The sequence below is a fragment of the Anomalospiza imberbis genome, chromosome 1 (genome assembly GCF_031753505.1).
Source record: "Anomalospiza imberbis isolate Cuckoo-Finch-1a 21T00152 chromosome 1, ASM3175350v1, whole genome shotgun sequence".
Classification (NCBI taxonomy): domain Eukaryota; kingdom Metazoa; phylum Chordata; class Aves; order Passeriformes; family Viduidae; genus Anomalospiza; species Anomalospiza imberbis.
In genome coordinates this window covers 76,458,525-76,478,723 of record NC_089681.1, presented here as the reverse complement: position 1 = coordinate 76,478,723, position 20,199 = coordinate 76,458,525, and the positions used below count along the sequence as shown (strand labels likewise).

The 20,199-nt window shown below is 34.6% G+C and overlaps 1 protein-coding gene across 9 annotated transcripts in view; it reads left to right on the top strand.

Annotated features, from left to right (window-relative positions):
• The window catches only part of CDH18 (cadherin 18), a 527,119-nt gene that overhangs the window by 464,429 nt on the left and 42,491 nt on the right, over window positions 1–20,199 (top strand). For all 9 annotated transcript variants that reach the window (XM_068197208.1, XM_068197189.1, XM_068197200.1 and 6 more), the window contains 3 exons: window positions 183–350; window positions 12,559–12,746; window positions 16,757–17,010. In XM_068197208.1, coding sequence (XP_068053309.1) covers window positions 183–350; window positions 12,559–12,746; window positions 16,757–17,010 — 610 coding nt within the window. The remainder of the gene's footprint in view (window positions 1–182; window positions 351–12,558; window positions 12,747–16,756; window positions 17,011–20,199) is intronic.

The window sequence follows — 20,199 nt, the reverse complement described above, 5'->3', positions numbered from 1 at the left end:
TGTTTTATATGTTTTATATACATATATATATATATATATATATATATGTATATATATGACACAAACAACTTAAAACCACTTTAGCTCAACCTTTCCTTTAAAGAAAGGTTATGCCCAGCCTTTGCTCTTGCTTGAACAAGCTAATCCTGATCTTTTGTTTGTTTGTTTTCTTTCCCTCACAGGAGTCATCAGGACTGCCTTGCATAATATGGACAGAGAAGCCAGAGAGCATTATTCTGTTGTCATTCAAGCCAAAGATATGGCTGGGCAGGTCGGAGGGCTGTCAGGGTCAACAACTGTAAATATCACACTCACAGATGTCAACGACAATCCACCCAGGTTTCCTCAGAGTATGTACAATTTCAACATATAACTGATTTGAAAATCATGTTGATTTTCAGTGAATTAAGAAGCTATTAGCGAAATCCAGTTAGTAGTCAAATTCATGGGGAAAAGGCAGCCTGGAAAGCATTTGGATTCACTAATATTTTTAAATTTTCCAGTATTTCCAGATAAAGCACAGAGATGGGATAGCTAAAATACTGAAATTAGCAAAGATTTCTTTCAGTCTAACCACTGAATAATATTGAGATGGGTTACAAAGGTACACTGTTCTCATATGTGGGTTATTCTCCAGCCCTTGTTAAATGCATATTTCAACAACTGTGTGATTTTGCTCTCATGAGGGAATTATGATGTTCCTATGTTAGATAACAGCAAAAAGGCAATTCCTTAAAATATTTAACCTGACATGCCTTTGGCGGCTTCCATATGTATCTGTCAATTTTTTTTTTCTTCTGCTTTCTCTATACCAAACTAAACTTTTAAGACCAATTATTGCATTTCAGATGGTCAAAATCTGTTTCTCACTATTGTTGAGCAATGGTGGAGCCTGACTTTATCATAGTTAAATGAATTGCTGATGTTGATTTCAAATAATATTATCACATGAATATATGAAGAGTAAATACCAGAATAGAATATCTAAATGTGACCACTAATAGGAAGTTAATTTCTATCCTGCTCACTGGGTAAACATTGATCTGACACAGTAGCTGGGATCTGGTAGGAATTCTGAATTCAGTTGACAATTTATTTAAAAATCTTCTGGAACATAAATGCATTTTCTCTGCATATTGGCTCAAGGCCAACAAGAATGTTGTAATCTGGTCTCAGATATTGTGTGAGCTGTTGTAGAACATAATGGGCTGGTAGCTATAGGTACATCCACCAGGAAATGCATTAAGCTGTTTGAATTAAAAGATTTATAAACAGTTTTAGAGATCACAAGGCTCCAGGGAAAAACAAAGCTCCCTGGCAATACACATTGCATAAAATCTGGCCAAACAGTAAGTAGGCTTATTACGAGTGTTATAGAAATGAGCATCTTCTCTGTGCCTCACAAAGGCTTGAAAACATAAAGCTTTTGAAACACACCCTTAAGTAAAAAATTTTCAGTTTTATGTTCCACAAATTCTTCATTGCATCCATCATTCTATTTAATACTTCCTAACTATTGGAAAGGCAAAAGGCAAAAACTTATCTTTGAACAAGAGATAAATTAAAAAGAAAGAATATCCTAAGTTTCCTGCAGACTCAATGGATGCAGGAATGGATCTCTACCTACCAGGTTTAAAGAATGGGCCTCTTTTATTTTGAATGGAAGGGTTTAGATGGTAAACTGATTTGCAGGCAGAAATGTGCATTGGAAGATGTATTTATATGTATTAATATTTTTTCAGAAACCAAAGAAATATAAAATTTTCATGTTATAATTTATACATTTTAAGGGATTCTAATATAATTGAAAATGGCGAAACATTTCACATTTAATGAAAACTTATTAAGGCAGAATAAAATTGTATTTTAATTTTTATTCTTTTTAACATTAAATATTATTTCTAGAACAAGTCTTGTAGAATAAAAGCATTTGCTTTTTTTCCTTACAGAAGATTCCTATACACAGTTATGAGTGACATTATTTCTTTACTCCTTTTCAAGTACACCCCTTGCAAATGAGCAGTAGCTACATGTTAATAATAAAGAGTGAAAATGCAGTTGATCTAAAAAAGGCCACTTTACCATCATGAACTATATACACAAGTCTTTCCCTAAAAGAAATAACTATTTATTTTTGCTGTTTCCTTCGTGTGCCATGATTTTCAGTTAAATTTCTCTTCAATTTCCTTATTAGACGGAATGCTAAATGAGACTTACTGAGGCTTGTCACATTCAGAATTGAATTCAAGGGAAGTGCTAAACAAAACTGCCTATATCGAGTGTATAATCCTTGGGACAGGCTGAGCCTCAGCTAAACCACAGACTTTCTTTTGGTTAGTTTCCTTTTCTCCATTACCACACTTGTGAGTTTTGAATCTGATTCTAACTGTATGAGAACCTTACTTGAGAACGTGCTGGGAAGTACATCTGATTGATGCTGCTATTATTTGTTTTATTTATAAATATACTTTGTTGTATGTATTTAAAAGATATACCTTTCTGACTTTAGTAGATCAGTGTTCATTAGACATGCAAAATGCAGTAAGATATGCAGGATTTTTCCCCTTAAAGAAACATTTTAAATCCCTACTTAAAACTTAGAAATAAAGGTTGTAAATATATCTGATTGAAAGGGTTTATTGTGTTTTTCTCTGTATTCATTCTAAATAGAGTTGACTTTCTTTCAAAGAAAGTCCTAACAGAAGAACAACAGTTTTCCAAAATATAAAAAAAAAAAAAAATTGGAGGGATAATACGAAACAGGACTGCATTATCAGTCTGATTTCTGGTATAGGAAACATATCTGAAAAATTCTGATTGCAAAATGGTAGTATTTCTCAAAAGTAGGAAAGGGGTTGTGAATTCAGTAGAATAGTCTGAAACCTCGCATATTTTTTTGCTTATCAATTTCTTCTTGTGCTTCCTGTATAATACTGATTTCTTTCTCCTACCTCATCATAAATTTCCTTTCTTTTGAGAGACAAGTAATAAATGAACTACCTGTTCAATGTAAGCTGACAGACAGTGCTTGGCATGGGAAGATTTTTTCATCTCTCAGTTCTTGTTAGTTTTACCACTGATGGATCCATGTGGTTGATGACTGAGGGCCTTAATTTCATAGTCATAAATTTATTTCATGATTTGATAGAAGTTATTCCATCTTCTAATGGCACTGTTGTCAGCCTTGCGCTACATCAAAATATTCTGTATACTTTTCTTTCACTAATTTTCTGGTGTTGCTTAAGATTAATAAATTCTCTGTGTTTTGTTTAGTATGAAGTGACTCTGATAGCATCAAGACCATCACACTAGGCAGAGGCCTTCTATTGACATGCTTTGTACATCAAGTGCTAATGATTACATTCTGGCCAGTGTGCAGAAGATCTATAGTTGCTGCTTCTAGACTCTAATTTGTAGATTTTGGGTTTTGATACAAATAGCTCAGTTCCTTATGATAAAGCAGAATTTAAATACAACTCATGACTTTGAAAAATTTGTATAAAGCTTGATTTTTGAGGCTTGATAGCTTCATAGCAATAGTAAATATAACATGAAATTATGTATATGCATAATTAGTTTGGTCTCTATTTTACAAAAACATTGTATGAAACGTGCAAGCCATGTTTAAATAGGAATGTGATATAAAGATGCTCCTGTTCTGAAAAAAGTTAGCTCACATCCCAGAAGGAGTCATTAACTCTTTTCAGTGGTATCCACTATCTGGCCTTGTTAACAAAACTCATTAGCAAACTAAGTGTAAAAGAATATGCTATTCATTTTCTTTTGAAACTCATACTCCAGTGTGGTCCTTTCTGAATCCCCAGTTCCATGTAGTACATCCAGTTCTCATGATTTCCTGCCATGAGAACTGTCATGATTTCCTGTCATGAACTGTCAGCACCCTCTCATTCCCCACTGCCATGTGCTGCAGCCTGTTCTGTCCTACCTGGTGACCAGCCCAGGGCTATCTGCCTTCTCCTTTACCACTTGGCTCCTGCCAAATGTCATGAGGAAAGTAAAATTTTCTGATTGATTTTAGCAGGTCTTTCTCCTTCTTTCACCCAGTAGCTGCTAAGAGGCTTATAGAATCATAGTGAATTTTAGTTCTCTGTCCTTCTGCTAGATTTGCCTAATATTGGACAAGGGTTAAAAATTTGCTGGAGACTATTGAGTTAAAAGGATTGCCCAGAGAAGCTTTGGATGTCCCATACCTGGAAGTGTTCAAAGCCAAGTTGGATGGGGCTCTGAGCACCCTGGTGTAGTGAAAGGTGTCCCTGTCCATTGTAGAGGAGATAAAACCAGATTGGAGATAAAACCAGCCTTCCAACTCAAGCCATTCTATCAGTCTATGATTCTACATGTGGATGAGTTCAGCAACGATCCAGTAGCCAGTGAGTATTAGGAAGCAGTAAGATAATAATAATTTCAGTCCAGAAATTATTCTACTTTTAAAGGTTGTTTATTTATTAAGATTTTTTTCATTTTAATTGGATTAATATCTTATTCCAAGCTCATCATTTCTCATCTGCGTGACTATTACATTTTGATGAAATAGTTGCACAACATAATTGTGGTGCTGAAAAGTATTTTTCTTCTCACATATTGTTAAAGGTAGATATATGTTGAATTGATTGAGGTTTCAAAGTCAGTGCTCAGGTTTCAAAATGGATGCCTAGTGAGTGATACTTCCTTTGTGAGTACAGTTGGTGTTCAGTATACTGATTTTCACAAGAGAATTATCACAAGGCCCCTGACTATTTTTTCTTAGTGGCTGAAGAGTTACATCAGAAACAGAATAGCGGGCAGATATCAGGTTTCTATTTCTGTCAGTTTTCAGAAACTTCCTCCTGACTGTGACAGCCAGGAGCAAAGGTAACAGGGGAAAGCTGCTATTGTGTGCCTATATTACCTGGGGAAGATGTTAATTTTAAACAGAGAAGTATGTTGGGACTTGATTTTCTAGAAATATTTAGAATCACCTGCTTAGCAAGTCTGCTGCACAAGGACAACAAGCTATTTTAGGGAGTGGTAAAAGCGACAAGCCTTGCTGAGTGATTTTTAAAAATTTCTCTCTTTGTAAGAGAGATACTGTATCTCTGTGATGTGCTAGAATCAATCATTCATCTGTGGGATGCCTTGGACATATGAGAAACACATTACTTGAGATGTGTTCATTAAGTTTCAAAAGGGAGTTAAGACATATGAAATAAAAGTATATGCATCTTTGAGTGTATGCTTCCATAGACTAGAAAATGTTATCTAAAATTATTTGTTTAATTGTCTTCTTCCTTTTTTTTTTTTTTTGTGAGAAGAATGGTATGCTCTGATATTTGCACAATATTTGAAGTTAAAGCTACCAAATTATTTCATATATCATTGAAATCTGACATTAATTATTTAATGGCATTTGATCATATTGGAAATCTCATGATGTTCTGTTTCCTGAGCAGAATAAGTGTGATTTCCGTAATGAGTTTTAACAGTAAAATTTAATTAACTAAATATAGTACTTTTCAAGAGTATTGAATATCTTATTGTAAAACTCTCCTTTAATGAAAATTCATGACAATAAAATTTAGTGACAGAATTTGCGGTTTTTCTGCTCATTACGACCTCAAGCAGTTAAGCGCCGGCTAGCACTTCTTTGTGAGGCCATAGCTGCTATGTTTACGGGCACTCCAGGGTTGCGGAGTATCCCAGTGTGGGGTTAGCAGCTTTGGTGGCTTGACACTGAGAGGAAACGAAGGGAAGAGAGAAGGACACTTTGTCTGCGAAACTGAGAACCTTTATTCTCCCATGAGTGGTCTGAGCTAATGGCTCTCAGATTGTTGTAAGGCAAAATGGCCCCGAACAATAGATTTCATCAGATTAAATAGGGGGTGAGCGGACAGGGTGGAAACCTGCCTCGCCCTATGGGGTTAAACTGAGGTAGAGTTTCACAGCCAATGGTGATATAACAGAGGTGGGTATGGTGTTTTGAGACAAATGGGAATACAAGGATGGGGTGATTGGCACAGAACTTTCATGAAGCAAGGAGTAGTTACAAGGTTGACACCCCAACAGGGAGTGACAACTCCTGATTGACAGAACCATGTAAGGAGAAACTCTGGGAGGAGTGAGATGATTGACAGCTAGTCGTGGATCTGTGTGGAAACCACCTGAATGAAACCACTGTGAGGGAGAATAGGGGTACAAGGAACATGTCTAACTAACATTAATTAAATCCTTGACCAAACCAACCCAACCCACAATAATAATTGTTTATGGAATTAAAATATTACAGGAAGTTTGATGGGGAAAAAATATATTTATGTTAAAGTCAGGTTAAATACTTGTAATAAATAAATGGTCTACATACTGAGTTTTAGCACCACCTAGGTGCATCAGCTTTACTCATAACAGTACCATGGAGTGTTATTTCATTTTAATGAGTATTATCCATAAGGATTTTTGTGTACCACATCCATTATGAATTACATATATCATACATATCAAAATAATTTCAAAACTTTCTAGACAGAAAAAAATGCAGTTTTTTTTTTTGTTTGTTTGTTTGTTTTTCTATGTGTTTCTGAATAAGACTGTAATGGTTTTGGGAATGAGGGAATGTTGTTTGTTTTTCTCTCAGAGTAGAGAAATGGGAGCAGGAACACTCCATTTTGAGGAGTGTTCTTTGGAAAGCCTTAATTTTCATGTCCTTTATGAAGTGAAACCCCAGCGTGGTCACAATCCTAGCTGTACTAGTGCCAGGGAAATGCAAGCATACTAACACCAAAATATACACAGTCCAAAAATGGAGTTTAACCCTTTTACAGGTATTGCTATTGCTCTCTGCTTTACCCAAGCTGCCTAATGCAGCAATGGTCCCCCTTTAAACGGCATAAAATATGCTGAACAGAGCACAGCCTCTGGAGACTGCAACATATCACACCTAACAATTAAATTCCTCATTAGTGATTATTATGGAGTGCATATGTTGCTTTTCTCATGTCATTTGCATAGAAAATATGTATTTGGGGATTCAATACCTACAGGCAAGTAGTAAATCTGAAAATCCAGGAGAAACTCAGTTTTCTTTAATTTTCTGCTTTTAGCTATGAGCAGCATAAACATCACAATTTTTACAAGAAGACAGAATACTTTTGTTCTGCAAGATCAAAAGTTCAGTATTCTGAAGACAGAAAGTTTTCAAGAACTTTTAGCTATTGTCTCTAAAGGCAAAGTGTCATGGAACATAAACTCATCACTGGTTAAATTCTTAATCACAATCATAACTCCTGTTCTACACTGAGTCGTAAAAATCAGAGACATTTAGAAGTACAAGTCTTCTTTCAGCCAAAGTAGTCTCTTGCATCAAAGAAGAACATTTGCGTTGTTTTTTTTTTTCCTTAATTGACCTAAGGTTTCTATATTTTTCACACTTTTAAGGCAAGCCAAAGTTTGCAGGGTTTGAGTTTTGAAGTTTTTTGATTGTCATATTTGCAAATAAAAAGTAACGTCACTTATAATTCAAGTACATTTAGAAAGTGCGATAGCATTGGAGTTTTTGGGAAGGAAGAAGAGTAAGCCAAACATACCTCTTAAAAATTACTCAGTTTAGTTTTATGAACGAGATGTTGTCATCAAAAAGAATACTCAGATCAAAATTAGTAAATATAAAATTGACTGAAGATCTGCAATCATAAAAGTTTCTGTACTTATAATGATGATGGATTAAAATTGGATTTATTACATTAAAAATAAGCATAGTAAAGGAACATGTGACATATGTCCAAGACATTCTGTGACAAATAGGCTTCTAAAAAGACTGCAGTTGCTAAAGAGAAATCTGGAATAATCTATTACATGCAATGAAAAGAAGCAGCTCTGTGAATGAAGAATAGCTTTCTCAAAGAAAACTACCTAGGAAGATTGAGCACAGCCCACAGCTGAAGCCCCACTGTATTTTTATCAAAGATGGTAGGCAGTAAAACATGAGACATACCTTTGCAATCGACAGGATCATAGGTTCACATGAGACTTGAAAAGTAATCTTATCCAAAGCCCAGCTTAAAGCAGGTTCAGTTAGATTGAATTACTAAGAGTCTTGTCTAGTAAAGCCTTGAGAGGTCCTTTATAGGTCCCTTTCTGCAAAACTGCTTTACAACTGGCTGACCCCAGCATGTACTGATGAATGGCATTATTCCTCCCCTGGCGCTGTCACTGAATGTCATGAGGTTTGTTTTAGAACATTTCTCCTGCATGTCCAGGTCCCTTTGAGCAGCAGCCCTGCCCTCCAGTGTAATAAACACTTTTCCCCAAGTTGGTGTTCTGTATTGTCTTTTCTCCTTCCCATTGTCAAATATAGTAATGGCTACTGTTCAAGAAGACATTGTAAATTATAAAAGTAAATCAAAATTATCAACAGAATAGAATAGATTAATAAATACAATAATTTCAACAGTATGCTTATTGATTTTCATTAAATACTGTTGCGCTTCTTTTTTGAGAGGTTCAGAGAGAGCTCTCTTTTCTGAGTAAGATACAGCATTGGAGGTTACCTGTAGTCTAATTGAAATGGAAGTATATTGTTCTAAAGATAAATAAAATTTCTATTTCTATTTTTTTCCCTAAAATTTCTGTAGTATAATGACAGATAAGCCATAAAGTTTATTGAAAGATGAAGATCATATACTTGAATTTGGAAAACGTTTCAATTAGCATAGATTAAAGTCCTACAAAGTGGTATCCTATACAGTACATTACCTGGAAAAGAGTATTAATTTCCTCATTACATGAGCAAAGGGAAAGCATGTGAATTAATGTGATAAAAGCTGAGAACTGAATCAGCCAAGATTCTTGATCTTTAAGAACCAGGCCAGCTCCTCTAGAAAAAATTAGACCATCCTCAAAAGATTTCTGCTTCACAACAGTTCCTAGAAGATTTCAATACTGGAAGAATAAGAAAAATCTGTTCAACATGGTCAGATTTGGTGGAAATGTTTTCTTATTAACTGATCATACCTGATCCTCAGGGCTCCTATCTTCCCAGTCAATTATTTAGAGGGTTGAGACAGACTCATAGTTTGCAATACAGAACCGTAAATTCACAGAATACACATCCCATCTTTTACAGCGTCCTATCAAGCTTTCCTTATCCAATGCCCAAGGAGACATTAATAGAATCACAGATTATGCCGAGTTTAAAGGGACACATGTGAGTCACTAAGTCCCAATGGAGAGCACCCAAGGAGTCACAGTATATACCTGACAGCATTGTCCAAATCCATCTTGGACTCAGCTTGGTGCTATGACCTTTTCTCTGGGAAGTCTGTTCCAGTGCTTGATTGAGCCTTTTGTCAGTTCCTCTTACTAGCAATAAAGTTAACAACTATTTAGTGTTTAACATTTCCCATTTCACCATTAGCCTTAAAAAATGTCTGTAATATAGTTTAACCTTCATGTTGCTTAATTTTACCTTCTTGCATGTTTGGTGGGTTTTTTCTGGATAGCATTTTTTGTATTTATCTATTTGGCTCATGTCTGCATGAGATATTGTCAGGCTGTCTCTATGAAGCAGTGGTTAAATATTTGTTGGGTGACATTTCTGACCTTATAAACTAAGAGTTTTTTATTTTTTCAATGGCTTTCTTTTAATTCTGTCTACATTTTTTAACATTTCAGTTCTACAAAAACTGACATAATTCATGAGTCATTTAAAATATTTGCATTGCTTGAAGTTTTAGTATTTCAGAGTCTTTGAAGCGGGTATCAGTAAAACAATTTTCTGAAACAGATGGCTAACACTTGGGGTGTGATTATAAAGCAGAGCATAGTGTCATGTAGATAGATATATTTGAACAAGCTCAACTATTTGAAAGTCTCCAATTAGTTCACCCTATCATATGAATTATAGCACGTCCAGTTCCTGACGTGGCTTGATTATATAACATATTCTTAATGGACTTAACCTTTTCCTTTTTGGAAGAGCAAAATTGTCAAAAAAACATATTTTGCATTTATTTTAACACTAAGTAAATTTTGAAATTAATCTCATCCCATTATTATAATTTTATGCATGAAATAAAGCATCCAGCAATACAAAAGTGTCAGCTGACATCATCTGTAAGCACAAAATATTGCAGGGCATTTATGTGGGAATTTGTGTAGGCTGCTTTTACATGCATATCAAAGAATTGCAAAAAAGTATTAACTATGAGTTTCAATTGAATTGTCCTGTTATATTGATGTTGGTATTTTATTTTTTACTTGTAAAGTTCTACTTTTTCTCTCATTCTGCTGGACATTTCTTATTTTCCTTAAGATTTGCAAATGAATAATAACTTTTTTGTATTCCTATGAAATCTCTTTTCCTTTAACTAGCAAAGATTAGTGCAGTTGTCCATCCTTATCACAGCACAAGTTATTTACTGCCACTATGGGCTTGTATGAAAAAATTAATTCAAAACAATACATAGGTTTAGGAGCTGTTGTGCAAGGAATTATATAAATTTATAATTAAATCTTCAGTTTTCTAGGAGGTGACTATAAAGGCAGTTATATTTTAGTGATGACATCTATTCCCTTTTCAATTGCAGCTTCTGTAGATTGATAATTTCTTCAATCCATGCAGACAGCAGTGGGTTTCTGCCACACCTAAGGTTTAATCTCTGAATTCAATTTAAATTTTGCCTTTCTTTTTCTACATGCTTAACAAGGGCACCTCTGCAGTCATGCTACCTGGCTTAAGCCCAGCAAACCATAACAATATGTTAACTCTTATATGTCCCCTTTCAAATCTGCTGATTCACTGTCATGCCACTCAGTTTTGCACTATTGCATTGACAGCCACAGATTGTCTTCAATGAACTTAAAAGGAACCTGGTAGAGTTTCAGAAGATCTGAAATGACAGAAGTAATTTTTCTTTTTTTACTGTGCTGGTGTTTGGACTGTGATGTAAACTCTGCAGATGGTTAGGGAAGCATTTAGATTGGGTTTTTTTAGATGGGAAATTAGTATGTTGTTGGTATGTGCACGCCTTCTATTGGATGTGAATTATTCTTTTCAGTTCTGGTAGATTTCATCATCCCTGCTGTATTATAAGGGTAACATTATTGGAGAAATCTTCTTTAACTGCTTTTCTGGCCTAATCTCGGGGTCTAGGTGTCAGGATGACCCCAAGATTGTAAAAGTCCTTGTTCTCCCAGCCCGTGCAGCCAAAGAAGGAATTGGAGTGCCTAGGATCAGCTTCTCAAGGCTGTTTATTTTTCCTTATCTATAACATGACCTGCTGAGTTTTATCCAGCAGGTTGGCCATGGCATTCTGTGTCTGCCATCTCAGGTGGTGTTTACATTTTATACTAAAAACTATGTGTGCTATATTTACAATAATGTGCCAGTATCTATCATTTATGTTAGACAGTGCGTCTCTACCTTAAACCAATAGAAAAGTGTCACCATCACAGCAAGACACAGAGGACAAGAAGAAGGAGAAGAAGGTCAGGACATGCCCAAATCCCTCCATCTTGTCCCTCTGAACCCCATTCTAAAACCCCCAAAGTTCCATTCTTTTTCACCCTGTGTTAATTCAACTATCACACTACTCAAACCCTTGTGGCTTGTAATTCCTCATACAAAGTTGGCAGCTTTTTCCATGGGCTAAAATCGAACTCACAGGTGTTTTTGACTTCTTGACAAGGTCTCCAAGCCCCCTTCCAGGGTCACGAGACAGTCAGGGCAGCCAGAGGGATGTCCTGGACTCCGACAACCTAGTTGCAGATGGAGATGGAGGTTTACGTAATGACATTATGTCTCTTTGACACTTTTATTTCCATGTGGCAGCTGCTTGTCCACCAGAAATTTTTGTACCTTTTAGAAAATTTCACACAAAAGCATAGAGACAGTTAAGAAAATTATCTTCCAAAAAATATTTCACTTAGTAATTATTAACCTAACAGGTTACAAAAACCCTGAAAGGAGGCCCGAGTTGTAAAGAAAAAAATTTATGGGCATAAATGTGTAATACTTCTTTGTACCCATTATGTTTATTTTCACTTACTGTGGATGGAAGTTAAAATTTTTGTGCAAAGGGTAAAACATTAAGATTTATTATATTTTTCTTTAGTAAAAATCAAGTGTTGAAAATGTTGATGCAATGTTGCAAAAAAGATTGGATTTTGGGAAAAAATGCAACATATTTTTCTATTCAAAAGTACTTACTTGACCATGCATTTATTGTAAGTTGGTGAAATATATACATTTTGGTTATAGAGAATAAAAACTTGTAAAAACACTGGTATGAAGTAAATTCTGTATTATGTGATGTACAGCAGTAGCTGTGAAAACTAAAATCCTACATTAGGTAATTTGGATTTTGAATAGGGAATGAAGGCATCCCAAGTAAAATAAAATTTAGTTTTGAATTCTTTCAGGGATCTAAAAAACTCCTATGTTTATTTGTCAATTTACAAAATAGATAAATAGCCTTCCATTGACTCAGACATCTATCAAGCTGATAATGGTTCTCTAATTTAGTTTGACTAGAAAATGTCCAAGCTATTATGTTTTTTTCCCCTCAGAACATTATCAACTATATGTTCCTGAGTCGGCTCAAGTTGGATCAGCAGTTGGCAAAATCAAAGCGAATGATGCAGACACTGGTTCAAATGCAGACATGAAGTATACGATTATAAATGGCGATGGCTCTGGGGTATTTTCCATATCTACTGACAAAGAAACAAGGGAAGGAATTCTCTCTCTGAAGAAGGTAAGCCATATAAGATGTAAAATTTGGATGAAAATTCTACTTTTGTCCCCAACCTGCTTGAATCTTGGCATAGAAAGTTAATCTGTGGCACTGAATGTGTAATTCAGTTTTCATAGACTGATTTACTTTCCAGTTGGTATCTAAATGATCCAGTATTGTGCGAAAGACTTAAAATGTTACTGGTCAAGCTATCACAGAATTATCATTTATGTGTAGTTCCTATATTTTTCCCAGTCAGTTGAGAGTTCTTATGTGAATTTGTTGTTATTGAGTCATGTTATTTATATATTACATATTACATATTACATATTATGTATTATATAGTATATACATAATATAGTATATATATTATATATTATATATTATATATTATGCATTAGGTATTATGTATTATGTATTCTATATTATGCATTATGCATTAGGTATTATGTATTATGTATTATGTATTATGTATAATATATTATATATATTATAAGATTTATTTTATATATATCCATAGACTCTAAAAATTAAAAGTGAGTATATATTCAAAATTGCTAATATGTATTCTGGTCTTGATTAATGGTTGGATAAATGAAGTCCTGAGAAAATGTGAAAGAAAAAAAGAAATAAAAACTGCTATAAAGCATGATTTTTTTTTTTTTGCTTCCAGATAGATATATATGTATTTAAGATACCAAAAATAGTTTCTAACTCAAGGAAATATTATTTTAATAATTCATAAATATTTAAAAGATCTCTTGCAATATCATAAAAAGAAAGCTTTAACTCAGTGTCTTTTGTAAAAGTTATCTAATACCCACCCTTTTCAACCACGTCAAAATAAACTGTCTTTTTTATACCGCTGAATTTATTTCCTAATGGCCTTGTTATAGCTAAATCTCTTATTTCTTCTTTAAAATGAGCATTGTACCCTCAACATGGCTACTGTTCATTAACTATAATATTTATGCATAAAACATGAAGCAGAAAGGAAGAATTTGCAACAAAATGAAAGACATAGAAAAATCTGTTAAATCACATTTCTTACTGGTTTTGGCAAAGCAGCTTCAAAATTTTTTTCACTATTATTTAGAATATGGCAAAAGCATATATTGCCTGTTCTTTTACATACGCATGACAATAATTTTAATCTTTTTTACCTCAAGACAAGATGAGGTAAGTTTTGCTTAAGTAACAGTATATTCCAGTTAAGCAGAAATTTGGCACTTAAAAGTTACATAAACTTGTGTATAATACCTCCATTATTTCCTCAGATACCGTATCCCTTTGTACAGTATTAAGAAAGTGATCTTGGTTTTTTTCCCTTTTTTTTTTCCTGTTTTTTACTCAGAACTTTTATGCAGTTTAATAAGTATATTATATACTGTGTGCTGTAAATTCTTTTAATTTAAATTGGGTTTCAAGCTGAATTTTTAAAAGCCCACCCAAAATAAATAACCTGAACTAAGAACAGAAGTGTTTTGGTTCTTTATATCAGATATCAGTGCCTTCTATAACAGTAAAATGGAATGATATATCTTCTAGTACTTCTGCAGAAAAATTTACAGTAGGCACATCAGAAAAGCCAAAAGGAAATATATTATTGTCTCTAATAACCTGAAATCCTCATAAAAATATTAAAACTTCCCTTATGTGAGATTCTGATGGAAAAATAAAATTTTCAGTGCCTCCATTTGTATGCAAAGGAGTGTGAGAATCTTGTTTAGTCTCATTCTGGGCTGACCCAAAACATCCAGTACTTTCATATCTAACTTACTGACACACCTATGGAGCCATTCTTCAGACTCAGAGATCCTTCCACAAAGGATTGATTACAAACTGTCATGAAGTATTTCCACTTTACCTCATGCATTTCCTCATTTGAGTAAGAAACTGGAGGAAACCCAAACAAATTAGCCTAGTAAAAGCTATTATTCTCTGTATCCTTCAAAAAAAGAATGGTCACCATGCTCCCCCTTTGTCATGATTTTCAGAAAATGTGTTAGAACTTTCCTGACCTCAAGTCGGCAAGTATCATTCAGGCTTCCCAGAAAACGTGTCTAATGTTAGTCCATGTCTCTTCAATTTTGTATAATGAGACTGGAAATGTTCAAGAAACAGATAGTTGTTTCCCATAAAATTCTGTAACTCTTTTTAGGGGTTACAGTTACCCTAATATGAGATTCCTTTTAGGAGTCTCACATTAGACACTCAAACTGCGGTATAGTACACAGCAGCATTTTCCAGTTAGCCCTGTAACTGGTCAACTGGGCTACATTTGGCATTTTCAGTTTGGCATAAGAATCATAATAGCCAATGAATACATACTGCAGTTATGTTGGTAATTGTAATGGAAAGATATTATTAATTGGGAAAATAGAACAAATGAAAAAAAATTCTGTTTAATTCATCTAAAATATAAATGTTTTGCTTTCTTTCTGGGAAAGACAATGATCTTCAGTCTTATGATAATTTTGAGTAAATACAGAAATAATTTGCATATTTAGAGACACAAGACAAGTCTGTCTCTCACCTTATATCTACAGCTAATAATTGAGATGTTTAGGAAGAAAAAAAAGCAAACGAAAGCAAAAACTCTATTTAAAATGTCAGTTTTTCTAATCATCTGAATAGATTATTCCCTTAAAAAAAAAGTGTTATTTTCTGATGAAAGACCTAGATAAAAGAGTTTCTGTTACTACAAGACTTTGCATCATTCCTCATGTGTTTTCTGAGAGAAATTAATCTTCCTGTACAAGTTAATTCAGTCATTGTCAATATAAACTGAGTTTTCCAAGAGGACATAAAAGTTGCAGTCCTATTTAAAACCCGTTTATTCTTAGAACACACATGCTGCAGAGAAATGGAAATCATTAGTCAATATTTCACTGCTCATAACAAAAAAAACCATAAATTAATAGACATCTGAGAATTTATAAAATGTATATTTCTTTACAAATTGATTGAGTAGTATACTTAGCTACTTTTTCTAGCAAAGTAATAATTTACTAGGCTATGGTAAATTTTCATGCCTTTAAAATTTTATTTTACATTCAGGAAAGGGAAACAGAGAATATGAGGGCCACAAAATCTTTATACCGTTAGAATTCAAAGAATGAATTAATTGTCCTTAAGCACACAGAGGAGAAATCAAACAAATATATAAAGTGTATATAAATCCTGACCATTTTTTCTTATACACCATCAGTCAAATTTATTGTAGATTTCATCTACAAAATGCATACTGACAGTGACAAGCCATATATTGAGTTCCTCATATTGTCTTGCCTAATGTATTACTTCGCCGCTCCTTGCGGTGACAGGAAATCCTATTTTAAACTTGGATGAAGAGTTTTTGTTAGATAGACTGCAATGCCCACACAGAATGATACTGGTATCGGTGGAATTCTGCCATGCCATAGTGGCAATAAAAATTCTGGTTCTAAAGAAGAAAAAATCCATGCATATGCAGCTTCTTTTAATGATTTGACTGTGTTTTGAAACTGTTGGAAATAGACTACATCTTCTCTCTTATGGTGAGTGAGTGTTTTCCTGCAAGAAGTTGCTTTTATTGAATTGAGGATAAAAGAGATGCCCAAAAGAATTTTAATGTTCCCTTCGCTGTCTATGAAACTTTATTTAAGATGAGAAGCTCTTTTAATTCAGAATACACCAATCTCTACCTTATTCAGGATTTAGGATTTACTGATTAAAACCTAAAGGTGACAAAATCCAGACATTATATTATCATGAAAGTAGAATCTGAGGCTCATTCTAAACCCAGGGTTATTTCCAAAACTAGTATCTTTTCCAAAATTCTTTTGTAGAGAACAATTGAAACCATCCTGCTTCATTTATATCCTTCTACATACAAGGTATGGCAGTGGCTACCAGAATATCAGAGAATATCATCCCTTTCCAGTAACATGAATAAATTTTAAGTTAAACAGAAAAGATGTTGTTAAGTTGCTAGCAGGCTAAACTGTAGAACAGAATGTCTCTGAGAATTGTTTTTTTTCTGCCAACAGCCACTCAACTATGAAAAAAAGAAATCATATACACTTAATATAGAAGGAGCAAATACTCACCTGGATTTTCGCTTTTCACACTTGGGACCATTCAAAGATGTAACGATGTTGAAGGTCATCGTCGGCGATGTGGATGAACCCCCGCTTTTCACTATGCCTTCCTATGTCATGGAAGTTTATGAAAACGCAAAGATTGGGACTCCTGTTGGCACAGTAACGGCACACGATCCTGATGCTGCAAACAGTTTAGTGAGGTATAGTAAATCCAAAATATAGGGATTAATTATTCAATCATGACATTGAATTTCACAAGCTTAATGGTTAATGAGATCTGGAATGTGTGAAGACTGTTTATTTTAGTACATAAAAGGAAACATAAGTCGGAACAATGTCATGATCAGTCTGTATAGATTAGATTTAGTAACATAACCTTCAGTCTTTATTTGTTTTGCACTATAATTCCCATCATTGGTCTGAGCAAAGGCCTGATTTTCCAGTGGTGTCCTACTGTAAATCTGTTAAATGTCATAGCACTGTTTTTCCCCTGTCTGTCAAAATTGTGCTGGCCTTCTGCACACTTGCTGCGCTGTAGTTGCCCCAGTTGCTTGTGCAAGACAGCAACAGGTAGATACATCTTCCTTTTAGAGACATGCAGGATCATTTTTGCAAAACTTTGGTTGAGGCTGAGCCCAATATTTTGTAACATGCTTCAGCTTCAGTAGAGCATCAAAAGAATCAAATACGTGCAATAATGAATTTTGTGGAACAATATATGAAATGTATGTGTCAAAGATGGCAGTAGATCTAAAAAGTTTCCAAAAAATATCCAGAAAAATAGTTTTGATGTTTTTCCTTTCCATGACATAGTGATATATCCTTTGTAGAAATCATATTATTATATTCTTGGAAAGCAGTTTTTCTTCAGCTAGTTAGGGATATTTTATCTCCTGACTGAGTTGAAATCTGCTGGGTAAGTGTAATAGTCTTGGTAAGATGAAACAATCTTTTCAGAGCAATGAAGACATCCATTTTTTATGGTTCTTTTGTGATAATAGTCTAAGATTCAAAATGTTTTGTGTCAGAGAATCAATATCTGCAATTTCTTAGTGGCAAGCTATTGCCTTTGAAAAATTTCCACTATGGTTTCTGTGCCTAAATTGTAACATACATAATAAAATGTTGCTAAAAATAGCTGCCAAATGCCTGTAGCTCTAATACTATGATTCTGAAGCTATTAACACAGTCAGACCAATCACCATCGCGGAAATTTGGTGTAGGAAGGGCAAGTGCATATTTGACTAGCTGGTCCATAATTCAGCTGTCTGTTGCCCATAACTGTTTTGTCTAGAAAGAGATAAATCTGGCAAAAGGGAAGCAGCAGCAGTTTGTACAAAGCCTGGGAAGGCAAGAAGTAAGTTTTTGGGGTGAAACAGGCAGTAATCGGGAGACAGAGGGATCAGAAGGAAAAAAATTTCCAAATATTGAGCTTTTTGTATTTGCCTTTTTTTTTCAAATCTAAATTTGTAACCAGTGATTGACAACAGAATATTAAGTATCCATATTATTCATATAATTGAGGGAAAAATTGTTCTTATCCTTGTCTATCATGTTTTTCCCTCAACTGAGATATATTTTTGAGTTGTTCCTTCCTTATCTCTATGTCTCAATGGAGAAAAATATATAGTGTTAACATAACATACCAAACCATGAAAATCTGAAGGGAGCCAATTCTCACTCAGTTACATGTTGTTGGGGTTTGGCAAGGGCAGTGGCAGCTCAGATATCCTTGGCATTATATTGTGACCAGGTCCACCCTCTAGCCAGGCTTTACTCATCTTAATGGAACTGACAGTGAATGTCATTTGTGAGACTGTGGGCTTTTTACAAAGGTGCTGATTCTCTAAGACCTGAACTAATATCTTTCTGTGTGGGACTCTAAATAGTCGTCAGGCTGGGTTGTTGTGTCCTCAAGTTTTCCTTGAGCTTCCTGCTGCGGGAGCAGAAATGCTGGTCTGAGAATGGACAGCTCCAATCCCTCCTCCCTTACCTCAACTTCACACAGAAACATTGATGTACTACTGAAGGGTTTTGTATTGTTTCATGATCTGGCTACAGCTTGAGAAACAATGGGTTGGAAGAGGTGTGACCTGAGAAGTGGGACAGACTACATGGGTTGAGCTGCTGCTCCACTTGGAGGAGTGGTCCTGTCCCATGCTTCACTCGAGAGCGATGAGCAAAGGACCCACTCAGAGGTGGCTGAATTTCTCAGAAGTATTCATGCAGTGCACTTATGGCCTTTTGTGCTGCAGGAAATGGCTTCACTGTTTGTCTGAAACCCTGGTTAGTCTGAAAGACAGTCAGAAGTAACGAAGTCACGTCTCTTCTTTGTTTCCCCACAATTCCTAGCTAATTAAAAATTAAAATAGTGATTATAAAAATGTAACTAGGATGATTCAGTGTAACTTTTGTAGAAAACAGAGGCCACAATCTCCAGGGAAGATAGGTAAAGATCGGACTTGACCTGCTGATCTCTATGTAGCAGGGGAGTAACAGAACAGCACTTCTTATTCAAATAGCTCAGATACATCTCCAAATACTGTAAGGCTACAGGACAAGATTCAGAGCAACGATTTGCTTATCAGTCTTTCCTAATCCACTTGTGCATCCTTTCCACTTTATGGGGACACTTGCTGCTCTGTATGAGATAGATTATGCATTTAGGCACACACAGTTGAAAACATATCACTTTGCTATTCATCTGCTAAAAGAGATACAGTGCTGTGATTTGTTCACTGTCCAATTAAGTAACAATTTATTTTGATGGCAGGAACAATTCTTGTATACAGAAAAATGGTTGGAAGTGTAGTTAAGGTAATTAACAGTATTGAAATCTTTTTAAGCTATTTGAACTGAACAGAAAAATAAATAGCAACATCTACTGCTATCGGTGGAGGGGGACAATGTGTGTTTAGTCCTTATTTCCTCACTGCAATTTCATCACAGTGATTTCATCTTGTTCCTGAGCTGACCAGTCTTCAGAAGGCACTGACTTTTTGCCAGTGCTTGTACTAGTGTTTTAGTCTTTAGACCCCAGCAGAACAACCTCTGTTGTATATATAATAACAAATGCAGCTTATAGCTGTGGGGTCTTTTTATTCAGTACTTATCTGATTGGTAATTTGGACTGTTCGAAAGGATTTTTTTTTTCAAGTTGATTGATGTTTTCTCTTTAAAAAGATAGAAATGCATTTTCAGGCAAACTTGAAAATGCTATGTTTTAGAATAAGATTATTATTCTACTGAAATATAAAAAGCAAGATATAATAGAAAGCATAAGAAATAAATATATTAAAACTTCCTCATGTATTAGTTTTAAACATAAAGAGGTTTTGAGTAGTTTGAAAATCATTTAAAAATTTACCTAACAATTATTTTTTAAATCA